The sequence below is a fragment of the Sciurus carolinensis genome, chromosome 13 (genome assembly GCF_902686445.1).
Source record: "Sciurus carolinensis chromosome 13, mSciCar1.2, whole genome shotgun sequence".
In the NCBI taxonomy this organism is placed as follows: domain Eukaryota; kingdom Metazoa; phylum Chordata; class Mammalia; order Rodentia; family Sciuridae; genus Sciurus; species Sciurus carolinensis.
In genome coordinates this window covers 88,197,218-88,210,213 of record NC_062225.1, presented here as the reverse complement: position 1 = coordinate 88,210,213, position 12,996 = coordinate 88,197,218, and the positions used below count along the sequence as shown (strand labels likewise).

Below are 12,996 nucleotides of genomic sequence, written 5' to 3'. Positions count from 1 at the left end.
CAAGGAAGGAAGGTGTCTTTCCCCTAGTCCCACACGCCTAGGTAATTTTAGTGAGGTTTTTAAACTGCTTTGGGACTTTGCCCTGTCCCACGTGCGCTCAGCTTTCTGAACTTCTCTCCCAGAGCTGGTTCCTAAAATAGCACATCTGCCCTCTGCTGCAGCTTAAAGTCTTTCAGGACTTGCTCCTTGTGATTAGGGTGAAGTCAACACCTTCAGGCTTAGCAAGGGCTCTCCATCCGGCTGCACGCGGTAATCCCCTGCGCACATTACAAACGTCGTGATGCCCTAGTCCGGCCCCAAGAAGATGCATTTAGGCGTACTGGAATGAGGGTTCGCACTCAGCACTTGATTTTAAAGCTCTCCAGAGGACGCCAGCTGGAAGCCTGAGGCTTGTCCCGCTAAGCAGCACGCCAGCGTCCTGGGCCGCTTGGGCACAAGGTAGGCGAACTGTCGGCTGCTGCGCTCCGCCCCGCCCTGGGCACCTGCAGCTCGGTGGCAGGACGCCCTACCCCGTTCCCACCTCGGCGGGGCGGAACGCTCCACACGCGACTCAGCTGTCCTTAACGGTGGCCGTGCGAGGGGCCCCGTTTCGTTATTGCGCACTGCTGCCCTGTGCTGCCTCGCGTCGGAGCGCGGCGCTGGCTCTGCGGGCGGCGCCAAACTGCTGTCCTTCGGGGTTTGTCTGGGGGAACTGCCAAGGGCGCCGGGGAAAGGCCTGTTCCCATCCCATCGGCACCCGCGGGATACATGAGGCCCAACTTTTCGAAAAAGCACATAACCACACATCCCCGTGCCCGCTGCCGCCAGCGCTCTGTGCGGAAACCCGAGCGCCCGCCCCCCAGCGCCCCGGCCCCAGCCCGCCCCGGAGCGCCCGCCCCCAGCGCCACACCTCCACGAGCGTCCGGGCCCCCGAGTGCCCGCCTCCCTACCACCAGTCCCCGGAGCGGCCCGGCCCCGAGCGCCCGCCTACAGAGCACCCCACCCCTGAGCGCCGCGGCCCCACGAATGGCAGTCCCTACGAGTGCCACGCTCCCGAGCGCCCGCCCTCGAGCGCCCGCCCCCCGAGGGCCCGCCCCCGAGCGCCACGCCCCCGAGTGCCCGCCCCCGAGTGCCACGCCCCCTAGCGCCCGCCCCCGAGCGCCCGCCCCCAAGGGTCCCTCCGGATATCCGGCCCGGACTGGGCGTGCGGCTAGCGGTAGTACCATGGCGGTGTGTGCCGGTGTGTCTGGTGGGAGCTCTCTGCTCTGGCCTCGAGTGTTGCTTTTCGGGGACTCCATCACCCAGGTACCGCCTCCCCGCACGCCCCGCACGCCCCGGACGCTCGGCCGCGGCGCCCTGGCGCGGGTCTCTTGAGCGGCGGGTCCCGGGGCCCTGCCTCAGCGCGGGAGGGTCCAGGCCAAGCCGGCGCCGCGTCCCGCCGCTTCTCGGAAGGACCTGGGTCGGGGCGCGGCGCCCTGGCCTTGGCGTCTTGTGGGGGCCTGCGAGGAACAGGCGCGCAGTAGTTGGTGGGTTGATCTTGAAAATAAAACGCCCTCCAGAGTAAAGCAGGAAAAGATAATGTGTTCATCCGATGTCGTTTCAACGCCCACCAAGGAAGTTTTTTTTTTTTTTTTTTTTAATAACTGGGGTTTGATTATTAGACAGGGTCTTGCTTAGTTGCCAAGGCTTGCTTTATTTATATGTATAAATATATATACATATATATATATATATATATATATATTTTTTTTTTTTTTTTTTGCGATGCTGGGGATTGAACCCAGGGCCTGTGTTTAAGAGGCAAGCGCTCTACCAACTGAGCTCTCTCCCCAGCCCCCGAGGCTGGCTTTAAAGTTTCGATCCTCCTGCGCCAGCTTCCGGAGTCGCTGGGATTACGGTTGCGACACCGCGCCCGGCAAAGGGAAGTTATTCTAGATACGTTATTTCAGAAAGAAAGCTACTTTCCTGTAGCTTCCCCCCATCCCAACGCGCAGACTAAATCAGTTTTTTGTGTATAAACACCAGTAATCGGGAACATGAATTTTAGGCATCAGGGCAGTAAGAACTTTTCAAGTACCATATGAATGTATATCATACAAGTGTTCATCTTGAGTTATAGCATTAAAAAAGCAGTGGCTTTCCCTATTTTGTATGGTATAGCGTGAACCCCATTCTAAGCTACACACAGTTGATTTTACCTCCTAGTACCCTCACTCCATGCACCCCTGGCCTTTTTTATTTTGAGACAGGGTTGCACTAAACTGCTGAGGCTGGCTTTGAACAACTCGACTTCCTGCCTTAGCTTCCGGAGTCTCTGAGATTACAGGCATGGGTCACCACCCCGTGGCTAGATTTTTTTTCTTTAAGTACCTTTTTTAGGTAACAGATTTCTCCAATATTAGGTCAGTAAAATGTAGATGACTGGCTCAAATCCAACTGATGAAGAAAAATACACTCTCCTGGAGTACTGCCCGGTGAAGCTACAGTAAGCCCCAAGATGTCCTCCCCAAGTGAGAAGGGCAAGAATTTAGGGAGTACAGAGAAAACTAGAGGAGCTGCTGACCCAATTTCCCATGCTTAATGTTCTGTCTATAGTAATGGGCTTTTCTTTCTTCAGTTTTCTTTTCAGCAGGGTGGATGGGGAGCATCATTGGCTGACAAACTGGTCAGGTGAGAATAGTTTCTAGATTAATACTCGGATTTACTGATGGTAAGTGTCATCTCAGTAAGAGTGATACTGCGAATTCTTTGTTCATCTCTACTTCCTTTTCTTAGTCAGTGTATACTTAGGGAGAGGAACAGAGAAAAAAGGGCAGGCACCCAGGGTTCAGCAAAAAATTTGGCACCATGTGAAATCAAACACAAAAATTACGGAAACAAATTTTGGCTGTTTGCCATCTAAAGAAAACCAGTCATTTCTTTCAGTTATGATGGGTATGATAATTAGTGAAGTTCAATAGAAAAAAAAATTATTTTCTTAAACTCAAAGTTGGATTCACTTTGAATGGAATGGTGTACCGAACCCATGTTCTAGTTCCTAGTTTTCAGAAACTAGAAAGCTCTGAGGTGAGCAAGTGTTAGCCTGGGAGTCATCTCCATTCACTGCCATGGGACCAGCAAAAATTCAAGTCCTCTGTCCTTTTTTAGCACCAGAACAGATCCTAAGTAAGGTAGAATAGATAGTAAAATGGTCAGGCAAGGTAATGGACCCCCAATTAAGACTTTTCAAATGTAAAGGCAACTCCATGAAAATAATCAGAAACATTCTGGCCAAACCCAGTCCCAAAGAAGTTGGAAAATGGAAGTGGAGGGTGGGCTCTAATGGAGATTACAAGAAAGTTCAAACTCAAGGGCTGAACGGGCACAGCCAATTAGGGAGTCACCAGCCAAACCAAGAGCCTTGATGTTTTTCCAGTATGAGTGTAGCATATTTTGACCAGTAGCATCGGTACTTTTCTAGTACCTGATTTGCATGAGTTTTGACCAGTAGGTTAGTACTTTTATAAGATTTGAAGAGTATAGCTAGAGTGTCCCCACCCAGTAACTGTATAAGCCCCTAAGCTAGTACATTTAAGTGGCAAACCCTATTGGTCCCCTCTTGCCCTGCAGAGCTCTGACTCTTCCCACTTGAATAAATCCCACTCTTCCTCTTTCTTGTTAGAATTTCATTCTTCAAATTCATAAGACAAGAACCTGGAAAGGAGGTACTGGCAGGTGGCTGGGGTCTGCTGTGACACTACAGTGGCAGAGGCTTCTGTTTCATACCAGACGAGCTCTCCTGCGTCTGCTTCGGCCTTCTGCACAACCCTGAACTGTTCCTGGTGCTTTAACCTAGTTTTATTAAGAGATGCCTTATTCTAACTTTCCACCTATACTGCCTCCATGGACATTAATGAATTTTAAAACACAGAATTAAGTGTACAGTCTTCAGCCCATAGTGACATCCATAAATTATTAAACAAACTCTGTAAACTCATTACAAAAAGCATTTTAACAGGGGCTGTGTGGTTGTGGCTTGGTAGCGCACTCACTTAGCATGTGTGAGGCACTGATCCTCAGCACCACATAAAAATAAAGGTATTGTGTCCATCTACAACTAAGACAAAAATATTTTAAAAAGCATTTTAACCAATTTTAAATCCACCTAAATCCTTTTTAAATTTATTGATAGATTTTCATTGATTTTTTTTAAGCCATATCCATTTTCTGCAACCCAAAGTACTAAACTTGAAAGAGTTAAACTCACCCAAAAGTTTTTTTAAAAGCTGCCGATTCTTTTCAAGATGTGTGATTGTCTACTGTCATTCATAAAGCACCTAATTTCCTTCCCCTGCCCCTGAAAAGCAGGATTTTTTTCTTTTTTTTTTTTTTTTTTTTTTTCCTTTCATAGCACTGGGAATTGAACCCAGGGCATTTGGACACCCTGAGCCCTTTTAATTTTGAACCGGTCCTGCCGAAGTTGTCCAGGCTGGCTCTAACTTGTGATCCTCCTGCTTCAGCAGATGTGCACCCAGTGTGGAAAGCAATTTATAGGACTTGGATGTTTTAGAAGGAATCTAGTTAATTCACACCCTTTTTTCATCTTCATCTAGATGTAAGTTTGTTACTATCCATGACTTTATGAGCAAGTTTTTAATTTTCTTGTTTCTTTAGCCTTTTGAATAACGTAGGCACTACTGAGTTTTTATTCAACCCAGAGAAATTCAGATACACTTCTCTTTCAAAGGGGAATGTTCAGCACTTTTGACCCTGGGCCTCTCTGGCACTTCTGTCCTGTCCTTGATTCCCAGACGACCATATAATAATGATCTTTTAAAAGTCTATACTGGTTGCCATTTTTTGAGCTCCTTATGTGTGTATGGCCTTTACATATTATCTTCACTCAGCCTAGCAGATGAGACTTCATGTTTATCTCTGGTGTCTGGGTAGACTCAGAGCAGTTAAGTCCATGGCCAATGCCTCCTTGTTAGTCAAGGATGGGAAAATCCAGGCATAGCTGCCAAGATTCCAGACTTTGTGGTTGTCCTCCTATGCCCCTGTCCTAGGAAACTTTGGCCCTTAAAAAGAATGTGTCCTGGGGAGAGGCTGCTGGGAATTGAACCCAAGGCCCCTACACGCTAAGCATACACGCTGCCACTGAGCTATACATTCTGAGCTCTACCCTTTGTTTCTGAAGTGCTGCAGTGACCATGTCATTGGTAAGACAGACCCGCTTTCCCAAAATTCTAGAGAATTCCATTTTAAAGTGTTGTGACTGGAGTCTAAAATGACTTGTTACCAAATAAAAACATTCAGGTTCACTTACAAATATGGCTGTTTGTTGTTGTTCCCAAGATATGAAAATGCTACTTGAGAGCTTTCAAAGTAGGACCATGAAAATGAGCCCCCTCCTGCCACTTTCCTTGGAATCTGCTGCCTGGCACTGTAGCCTTCACTTACTGGTCCTATAGTTTTATGTCAGCGTTTAAACCATACACCAAAATGAACATCAGTTTGCTAATCATAAGTGGAACCTGCAGATTTGTTTTATTTTAAAATACCATTTTATTTTATTTATTTGGCACTGGAAATTGAACCCAGGGGGGCACAATTCTCCTGCCTCAGCCTCCAGCATGCTGGAATTCCTGGTGTGCACCACCACCTCCAGCCTAAAGACGGCTTTTGTGGACAACTTTTAATCATCTACGGAAGCAAAGAATATAACAATCCCATCCATCCTCCCCCACCATGAATTATTCTGATATTATTTACCAAGATTACTTTAAGATAGAGACCCTGTCATGACTGTACCATCTAAGAAGTTCTACACTAGTATGGTCCTGAACTGGGATTACCCTCGTTTCAGGGACACACTAGCCAGGGATGGATCTGGCATGTAAACCCAGGCAACCTAGCTCAAGAGCCATGGGTGTATTTTTGTGTATTTTTTTTCCTTCATTGTATCGTATAGAACTCAGCCAAATTATTTTCAACCCTTTTTATTTTTTATTTTGAGACAGGGTCTTGCCAAGTTGCTGAGGCTGGCTTTCAACTTGCAATCCTTCTACCTCAGATGAAGCTTGAGTCAAACTGTTTTTAAGGGGTGGGGAAGAGATGCCTGATAGTGAACTATTTAAAACTAGTAATGAAATTAATGAAAACAAAAAGTCTCAAAAATATTCTAAACACCCCAAACACCTTATTAGTCATTTTCTAAGGTACTATACTTGGTCACATTAGTATCCATACATTGTAAACAGTTTTAAAATGGTCCCCTGTACTACCATGGAAGTCTTCAGACTAAATCAGTCCTTTTGCATGTAATTTATAAACTCTCTCTGAGAAATATCGTGCATGCACCTATGTCCTAGAACTGACTTAAGAAAGATTAGCATGTTTCAGTCTTGTACTCGATTTTACTGAAGTGAAAGATGGACTGGGTCAAACCACGTGCTAGAATTAGAAGCCCAGAGAGTACACCCTTGCTAAAGTTTGGCTGCCAAGACTAAGCAGTTCTTTGCTCACAATTACGTCTTTTAAAAATCTTTCATTTCAGAAAATGTGATGTTCTGAATCGTGGATTTTCAGGTTACAATACCAGATGGGCCAAAATTATTCTACCAAGATTAATCAGGAAAGGGAACAGTTTGGACAATCCAGTAGCAGTTACAATTTTCTTTGGTGCCAATGACAGTGCACTAAAAGGTAATGGCATTTTTGTTCTTCTAGCTGATTTTTAGTCATTTTATGTTAGAGCAAACTTGCATCTATATACTTCAACTGTTTACTTATGTTCTGATAGAGAACATTCACCTTGAGTTGGTTTACAAGGATTTCTCTGGCTCTGCTGTGGGTGGTTTTATTCCCATGCCTCCGTTGTTGGCAGGACTGAAACTGCAGCACTTTTTCTGGAATCCATTGGTGGTGTGCTGTATTTCTGGTGTTTTCCTCTTCAGTGGATGCAGTTGGCAATGGGACTTAAGATGCACCCTGCACTTTGCATTTCACGAGTGAGAAAGGATGTAAGCTAACTATTTGGGGAAAATAAATACTCCCTTTGCATTTTATAATAAACCAAAATCTTAAAAGAAATTTTAATGGTGAATTTTAATCAAATGTAGAATAAGGATGAATACTTTCTAAGCATAAAAGCAATGGAGAAAGTTGCAAAGGAAAAACCTGTTTACTAAGTTTTGACACAGCTTATGTAGCAGCTGGGGGTGGAGCTTGGCAGAGAGTGCTTGCACAAGGCCCTGGGTTCCAGCCCCGAGCCACAAAAAATAGAAAGCTTGGTGTCGAAACTATGAAGAAGAAGAGGAAAGTGGCATATTGTGGAAAATTATGGCAGACAAAAAGGTAATGTCTTTAATGTAGACATCAAAAAGAATATACTAACTCCAATAGAAAAATGGAAAAAGCAAAAGCAGAGAATTCCCAAAAGAAACATTTACTAGCCCATACATGTTTGAAAATACGTGAAAACTTCAAATTATCAAAAAATGTAAACTAAAACAAGGAATTTTGATTTTTTAGACTCAAGAAAGCAGTTTTAAACAGCAATGTGTAGAGCTGACAAACATGGAATAAGAGGGAACTTTTAGAATACTAAGGCAGGACATCTTGTAATCCTGGAAAGCTAGCCTGCACCGGGGCTGGCCACATCTAGAATTTCTGCCTCAGGGAAAACACAATGTTGTAGCCAGAGATGTCGTAATTTCTATGCATTGTTGTAACAGACAATCAAAATGTCATAAAGTAAGGAAATCAAAACATCAATCATAGTTGTCTACAACTAAGTACATTTTTTGAGAAGTATCATGGACAAAAATGCTCGATATGTGGAAAAGGCAGAATAAGAAGTCATGATGTGTCTTGAGTGTGATCTTGTTTTTTTTAGTACTTTTTAATTGTAGATGGACACAATACCTTTATTTATTTATTTATATGTAGTGCTAAGGATCGAACCCAGGGCCTCACACTTGCAGGGCAAGCACTCTGCCACTGAGCCACAAGCCCAGCCCGTGATCTCATTTTTTAGTGTAACATGTCTTAACAGAAAAGACTGAACAGGATAACATCCAAATGCCAGCAGCTGGTTTCTAGATGGTAGGTTTGCAGGGGGCCTGCAGAGCGCCTTGTCACACTGTGTGACAGCCTACCTGAAAGTAAGCCTGCGTAGTGGGAATGGCAGTCACTGGCGTTTGCTGAGTGCTTGCTTTGTGAAGGCACCGGCTCTGCGCGCCCTTACACGCTTAGCTACTTTCATTTTCACAGCCACCTGAAGGTGGACCCTGTCATTATCCTCATTTTACCAGTGAGGAGACAGATACAGAAAAGTTAACTATTTATCCAGGTTATGTGGCTACTCAGTGACAAAGCCAGGATTAGAACTGGGGCCTTCTCACTCCATCACCTACCAGAGACGAGTACTCTGAGTACTAGCCAGAGTCTTTGATGTCTGTTTTATGAAGAACTCTGTGTGTGTGTGTGTGTGGTTTTTTTTTTTTTGCTGGGGAATGAACTCGGGGATACTCAACCACTGAGCCACATCCCCAGACCTTTTTTTTTTTCCATTTTATTTAGAGACAGAGTCTTGCTGAGTTGCTGAGGGGCTCACTAAGTTACGGAGGCTGGCTTTGAACTCACGATCCTCCTGCCTCAGCCTCCTGAGCCACTGGGATTACAGGTGTGCGCCACCGTGCCCAGCAAGAACTGTGTATTTTAATTCTTTAAGGGAGAAAACTTAACAGTTCCCCAGTGACTTCATGAATTGTGTGCATGCATGGAAGTGGTTTCATTTTAATCATTGCCACTTACATTTAAAATGCATTTGAACCAAAGAATTTGTCCTTCGTGAACAGATGAGAATCCCAAGCAGCACATTCCCCTGGAAGAGTATGTTGCTAACTTAAAAAGCATGGTGCAGTACCTAAAGTCGGTGGATGTCCCTGAACACCGCGTCATTCTCATCACACCACCCCCACTTTGTGAAACAGCCTGGGAAAAGGAGTGCATCATGCAAGGTAAGCCAGCCATGCACAGTGGCATCAAACCTGGATGTGAACACTGGAAGAACTGGGAGGACAGATTTTCCTGCTTGTGGGCCCTGTATCAGTCTGTTTTCAGTCAACTTCCAGCATGTCTTACCAAGAACTTTGACGGAAAAGAGATTCTGGCTTTGGGTAAGTCAGGAGGGAACCACTGGCCTGGCCTTTATAGTTGCCAAGCTCCATTGTACATGAAGCCCATTAAGAACTGTGCAGAAGCTCAGGGCAGTGGTGCATGCCTGTAATCCCAATGGCTCAGGAGGCTGAGGCAGGAGGATCACTAGTTCAAAGCCAGCCTCAGCAAAAGCGAGGTGCTGAGTAACTCAGTGAGACCGTCTCTAAATAAAATACAAAATAGGGCTGGGATGTGGCTCAGTGGTCAAGTGCCTGAGGTCAGTCCCCAGTACCAAAAAAAACCAGAACTGTGCAGAGAGCCTGGGTGCGTGTCATACAACTGGCAGGCGAGCTGCAGTGCTTTGAGATGCTGAGACCAACAGCTGGATGTATCCTGGGCACCTAGTTGATATTTGGGGTGTTTTTCATGACGTCTTGGCATCAAGAGGTTCTTGCAGCTGCTAGCTTTGCCTTCTCCATCATTAGGGGCCAGGAGAGATGGCCTTTCTCTATAGTGCCTGTATGCAGACTCTTGCTTTTTTTTTTTTTCCTCCTATTCTTCATCACTTGAAAGAGAAAGTATAATAGTGTAAAATCTCTTCACTGTTTGTTCTATGTAAAGATGCTGTTGTTTCATGTTTACACATACTTTATTGGCTGAAAAGGTGCATTATGAAATTTTTCTAAGCTGCCTGAAACTCAGAACTGGTTATCCTAGAACAAGTCAGAAGATTTGCAACACAGGTGATTTGTCAAAACCTGGATGAAGAGTTTATATTTCCTTCTCTCAGACAGGAACCCAGGCCAGCACAGGGACTCCTTTATCTCCAGCTCCATTTGCCCATTTGCTCCACCAGCTCTGGTTGTCCTGCCTACCCCCTAGTTCTGCTGTGGCAGCCTCCCGAGCTCCTCCTCGGCTTTAGCTCTAGCTCCACTCTCTTCTGAATCAGCTGGTTGGGAAAGGATGAAGAAGCATGATGCACATATGCACAGGCAGAGCTGGGTGCCGTGGCGCGCACCTGTAATCCAGCCGCTCAGGAGGCTGAGAGAGACAGGAGGATTGCAAGTTCAAAGCCAGCCTCAGCAAAAGTGAGGCGCCAGGCAACTCAGTGCGACCATCTCTAAATGAAATACAAAATAGGGCCAGGGATGTGACTCAGTGGTCATGAGCCCCTGAGTTCAATCCCCCAGTACCCACTCCCATATTATTTAATATGCACAGGCAGCTATGTGCAGCCTATGCGGGAGGCTGAGGTCAGCCTAGTCAACTTGGTGAGATCCTGTCTCAAAAAAAAGTAAAAAAAGTAAAAAGGAACATGATGGGGCTGGGGAGTAACTCCGTGGTAGTGTTTGAGCCCAGGGGTACTCTACCACTGAACTACATCACTAGTCTTTTTTATTTTTTGCTTTTTTGGGTGCTGGTGATCAAACCCAGGACCTTGTGAATGCTAGACAATCTCCAGTATCAAGAAAGGCATGGGGGAAGGGGTGGGGAGAGCAATACTCTGCATTAGATGCTTTGCAAGAGTCTAGTCTTCCAGTAGTCTTGCTGTTCCTGTGATCAGGTAGGCATTGTCATCATAGGGGGAAAACTTCAGCATGGTTGAGCAAGCTGGTCAATCACACAGCTCTGTATAGGGCAGTTCACAATTGTAAGCAGTCTGTCCAGCCTCAGAGGATGACTTTTTCTACTGTATTGCAGTGGCTTTGTATTACATGGGTCTCATTGCTGCATCTTCCATGGTCTGGCATTCTTTCTCATGAGGCCTTTCTAGCCCCCAGCCCAGCTCAACTTTGGCTTACTCTCTAGCCCAGCAGCCCCAGTTCCCTGGGCCTTTCCTTCCTTGCACCTCTGTTCAGTGTCCTTTAGAACATCCTCCTGAGCTTCTCAGAAGGCTCTGGTTACCACTAATGGCTCCCTTTTTTCCCACTGAACTTCGTCCTCCTCTGTGTAGAGTAGTACATGAGAGTAGCATGTGAGACCGATCACTGTGGTAACCAGACCCAAGAGGGGCTATTATTAATGGAACTTAGGAACTACCTGGGTCATCACAACTTGCACAAGGACCAGCACTTGCACTCATTAGTCACCCCTTGGACTTCCTCTCTCCAATAGGTTGCAAATTAAATCGCCTGAACTCGGTCGTTGGTGAATATGCCAATGTGTGTTTACAAGTGGCCCAAGACTGTGGGACTGATGTCCTTGACCTGTGGACCCTGATGCAGAAAGACAATGAGGTATAGTGACTTTGCTCAGTTATCCCAGGATGAGAGGAATCACACAGAAGCTAGCCAGCCCTTTCAGCGAAAATGTTGGGACAGCTGGGAGAAATGAAGGGGTTCCATGAATTGTCTGGCCTGGTTCCTCAGCTAGGATCTAGTGTTTAGGGACATTAGGGTCTTACACGGAGTGGGTGGGAGAAAGTTAAAGCTCATTAACAAGTAAAACAGCTTAAGGTTACTCACTACTAAGACATGTAGTTCTAATTAAATCACTTTGTCTTAAAGTCTGAAACCCCATTTATAAGTATAAAAGATACAAAGTTAGTCCCCACACAGAATGGTCCAGGATAGCTGGACAGTTCCTTAGTTGCATATACATTAATAGAGGACCCAGCCATCGCTTCCTGTATGTACCCCAGAGAAATGAAAACTGCGCCCCATAAACCTAGCAGATAGCTGTTTATAGCAGCAACAGGCTTAATGGCCCAAAGCTGACATCCACCTGTGTGTCCTTCCAAGGGCGAGGTGGTAAACTGAGCCAGGCAGAGGTAGAAGGCGCTGTCAGGTGCAGCAGAGGCGTGATCTTAGTCTGTGAAGGCCACAGAGCTCATCTGCTGCCCCACTCTAATGTGGGTTGGGCAAGAGCCCCTAACCTGGTAGAGTTTTCTGCAAGGGAGAAATGGCTCTGCGGGTGGCTCTTAAGGGGCGTGGCAGTGAGACAGGACGCAGCCTGTTCTTATTCTAAGGCTGAATAGTAGAGTCATTCCCCCTAAAACCTCGCCTGAGTCACAGGATGTTGACTTGCTAGGACCCCAAGGTATTTTGTTCTTTCCTGGCACTAGGGATTGAACTCAGGTGTGCTACACCTGCTACTAAACTACATCCCCAACCAGACCCAGAGCTTTAAACGATAAATTTTTCATGTTTGTTTAAAGATTCATTCAGTCCTTAAGCCTCTTTCAGCTGATAACATTAGAGCAAAGGCCTGCCTATAGTGCTGTCCCAGCTCAGGCACATAATAGTAATGATTTTATGAAGCTCAGGTCTGATGCAGAGAGCACAGGGCATATATCAGATTTGTGCTGCTGCTGTGGTCTGAGACAGTTCAGGTCAAATGCCTGAAACACAAAGGTTTGGTGAGCTTTCTGTCACAGGGCCATACTGGAAGGAAAGCATACACTGGCACTTAGAAAAATAACACAAATTGACTGTGACTTCTCTCTCTATAGGACTTCTCATCCTACTTATCTGATGGACTCCATCTATCACCAAAGGGAAATGAATTTTTGTTTTCACACCTCTGGCCTCTGATAGAGAAGAAGGTCTCTTCTCTGCCGTTGCTGCTTCCTTACTGGAAGGATGTAGCAGAAGCACAACCTGAACTAAGTCTGCTAGGAGATGGAGACCATTAATCAACCCTAGGAAATGCGAGTCTGGTTGTTAATTTATAGATTGAAGTTGGTAATAACACAGATTCCAAAGTGACTGAGTGCAGAATATTTTTTTCTCAAGCTTAAAATTTTTACTCACTAGGCTGGATCAAGAACCCCAACATTTGCCACAAATGTTATAATAAAAGTTCTGAGAGTCTTCAGGGAAGCTCTGTAGTTGAGCACATTATGTTCTGATATTCAATGTTTGTTGACTGGTGCAG

General features: G+C 45.6%; 1 protein-coding gene across 4 annotated transcripts; it reads left to right on the top strand.

Annotated features, from left to right (window-relative positions):
• The first annotated feature begins 244 nt into the window (after positions 1-244).
• On the top strand, positions 245-12,941 carry Iah1 (isoamyl acetate hydrolyzing esterase 1 (putative)). Of its 4 annotated transcripts, none has more exons than XM_047521895.1 (6): positions 245-438; positions 2,597-2,689; positions 6,515-6,663; positions 8,820-8,981; positions 11,236-11,357; positions 12,572-12,941. In XM_047521895.1, exons 4-6 carry the CDS (start codon positions 8,876-8,878, stop codon positions 12,752-12,754), a joined length of 411 nt encoding a protein of 136 aa, XP_047377851.1. In that variant the 5' UTR covers positions 245-438; positions 2,597-2,689; positions 6,515-6,663; positions 8,820-8,875; the 3' UTR covers positions 12,755-12,941. The 4 variants fall into 4 exon arrangements, with proteins under 4 accessions (XP_047377851.1, XP_047377849.1, XP_047377850.1 ...); XM_047521893.1 differs by lacking the exon at positions 245-438 and adding an exon at positions 1,174-1,284 and having other exon boundaries at positions 2,597-2,649; XM_047521894.1 differs by lacking the exon at positions 245-438 and adding an exon at positions 1,270-1,284.
• The last annotated feature ends 55 nt before the right edge of the window (positions 12,942-12,996 follow it).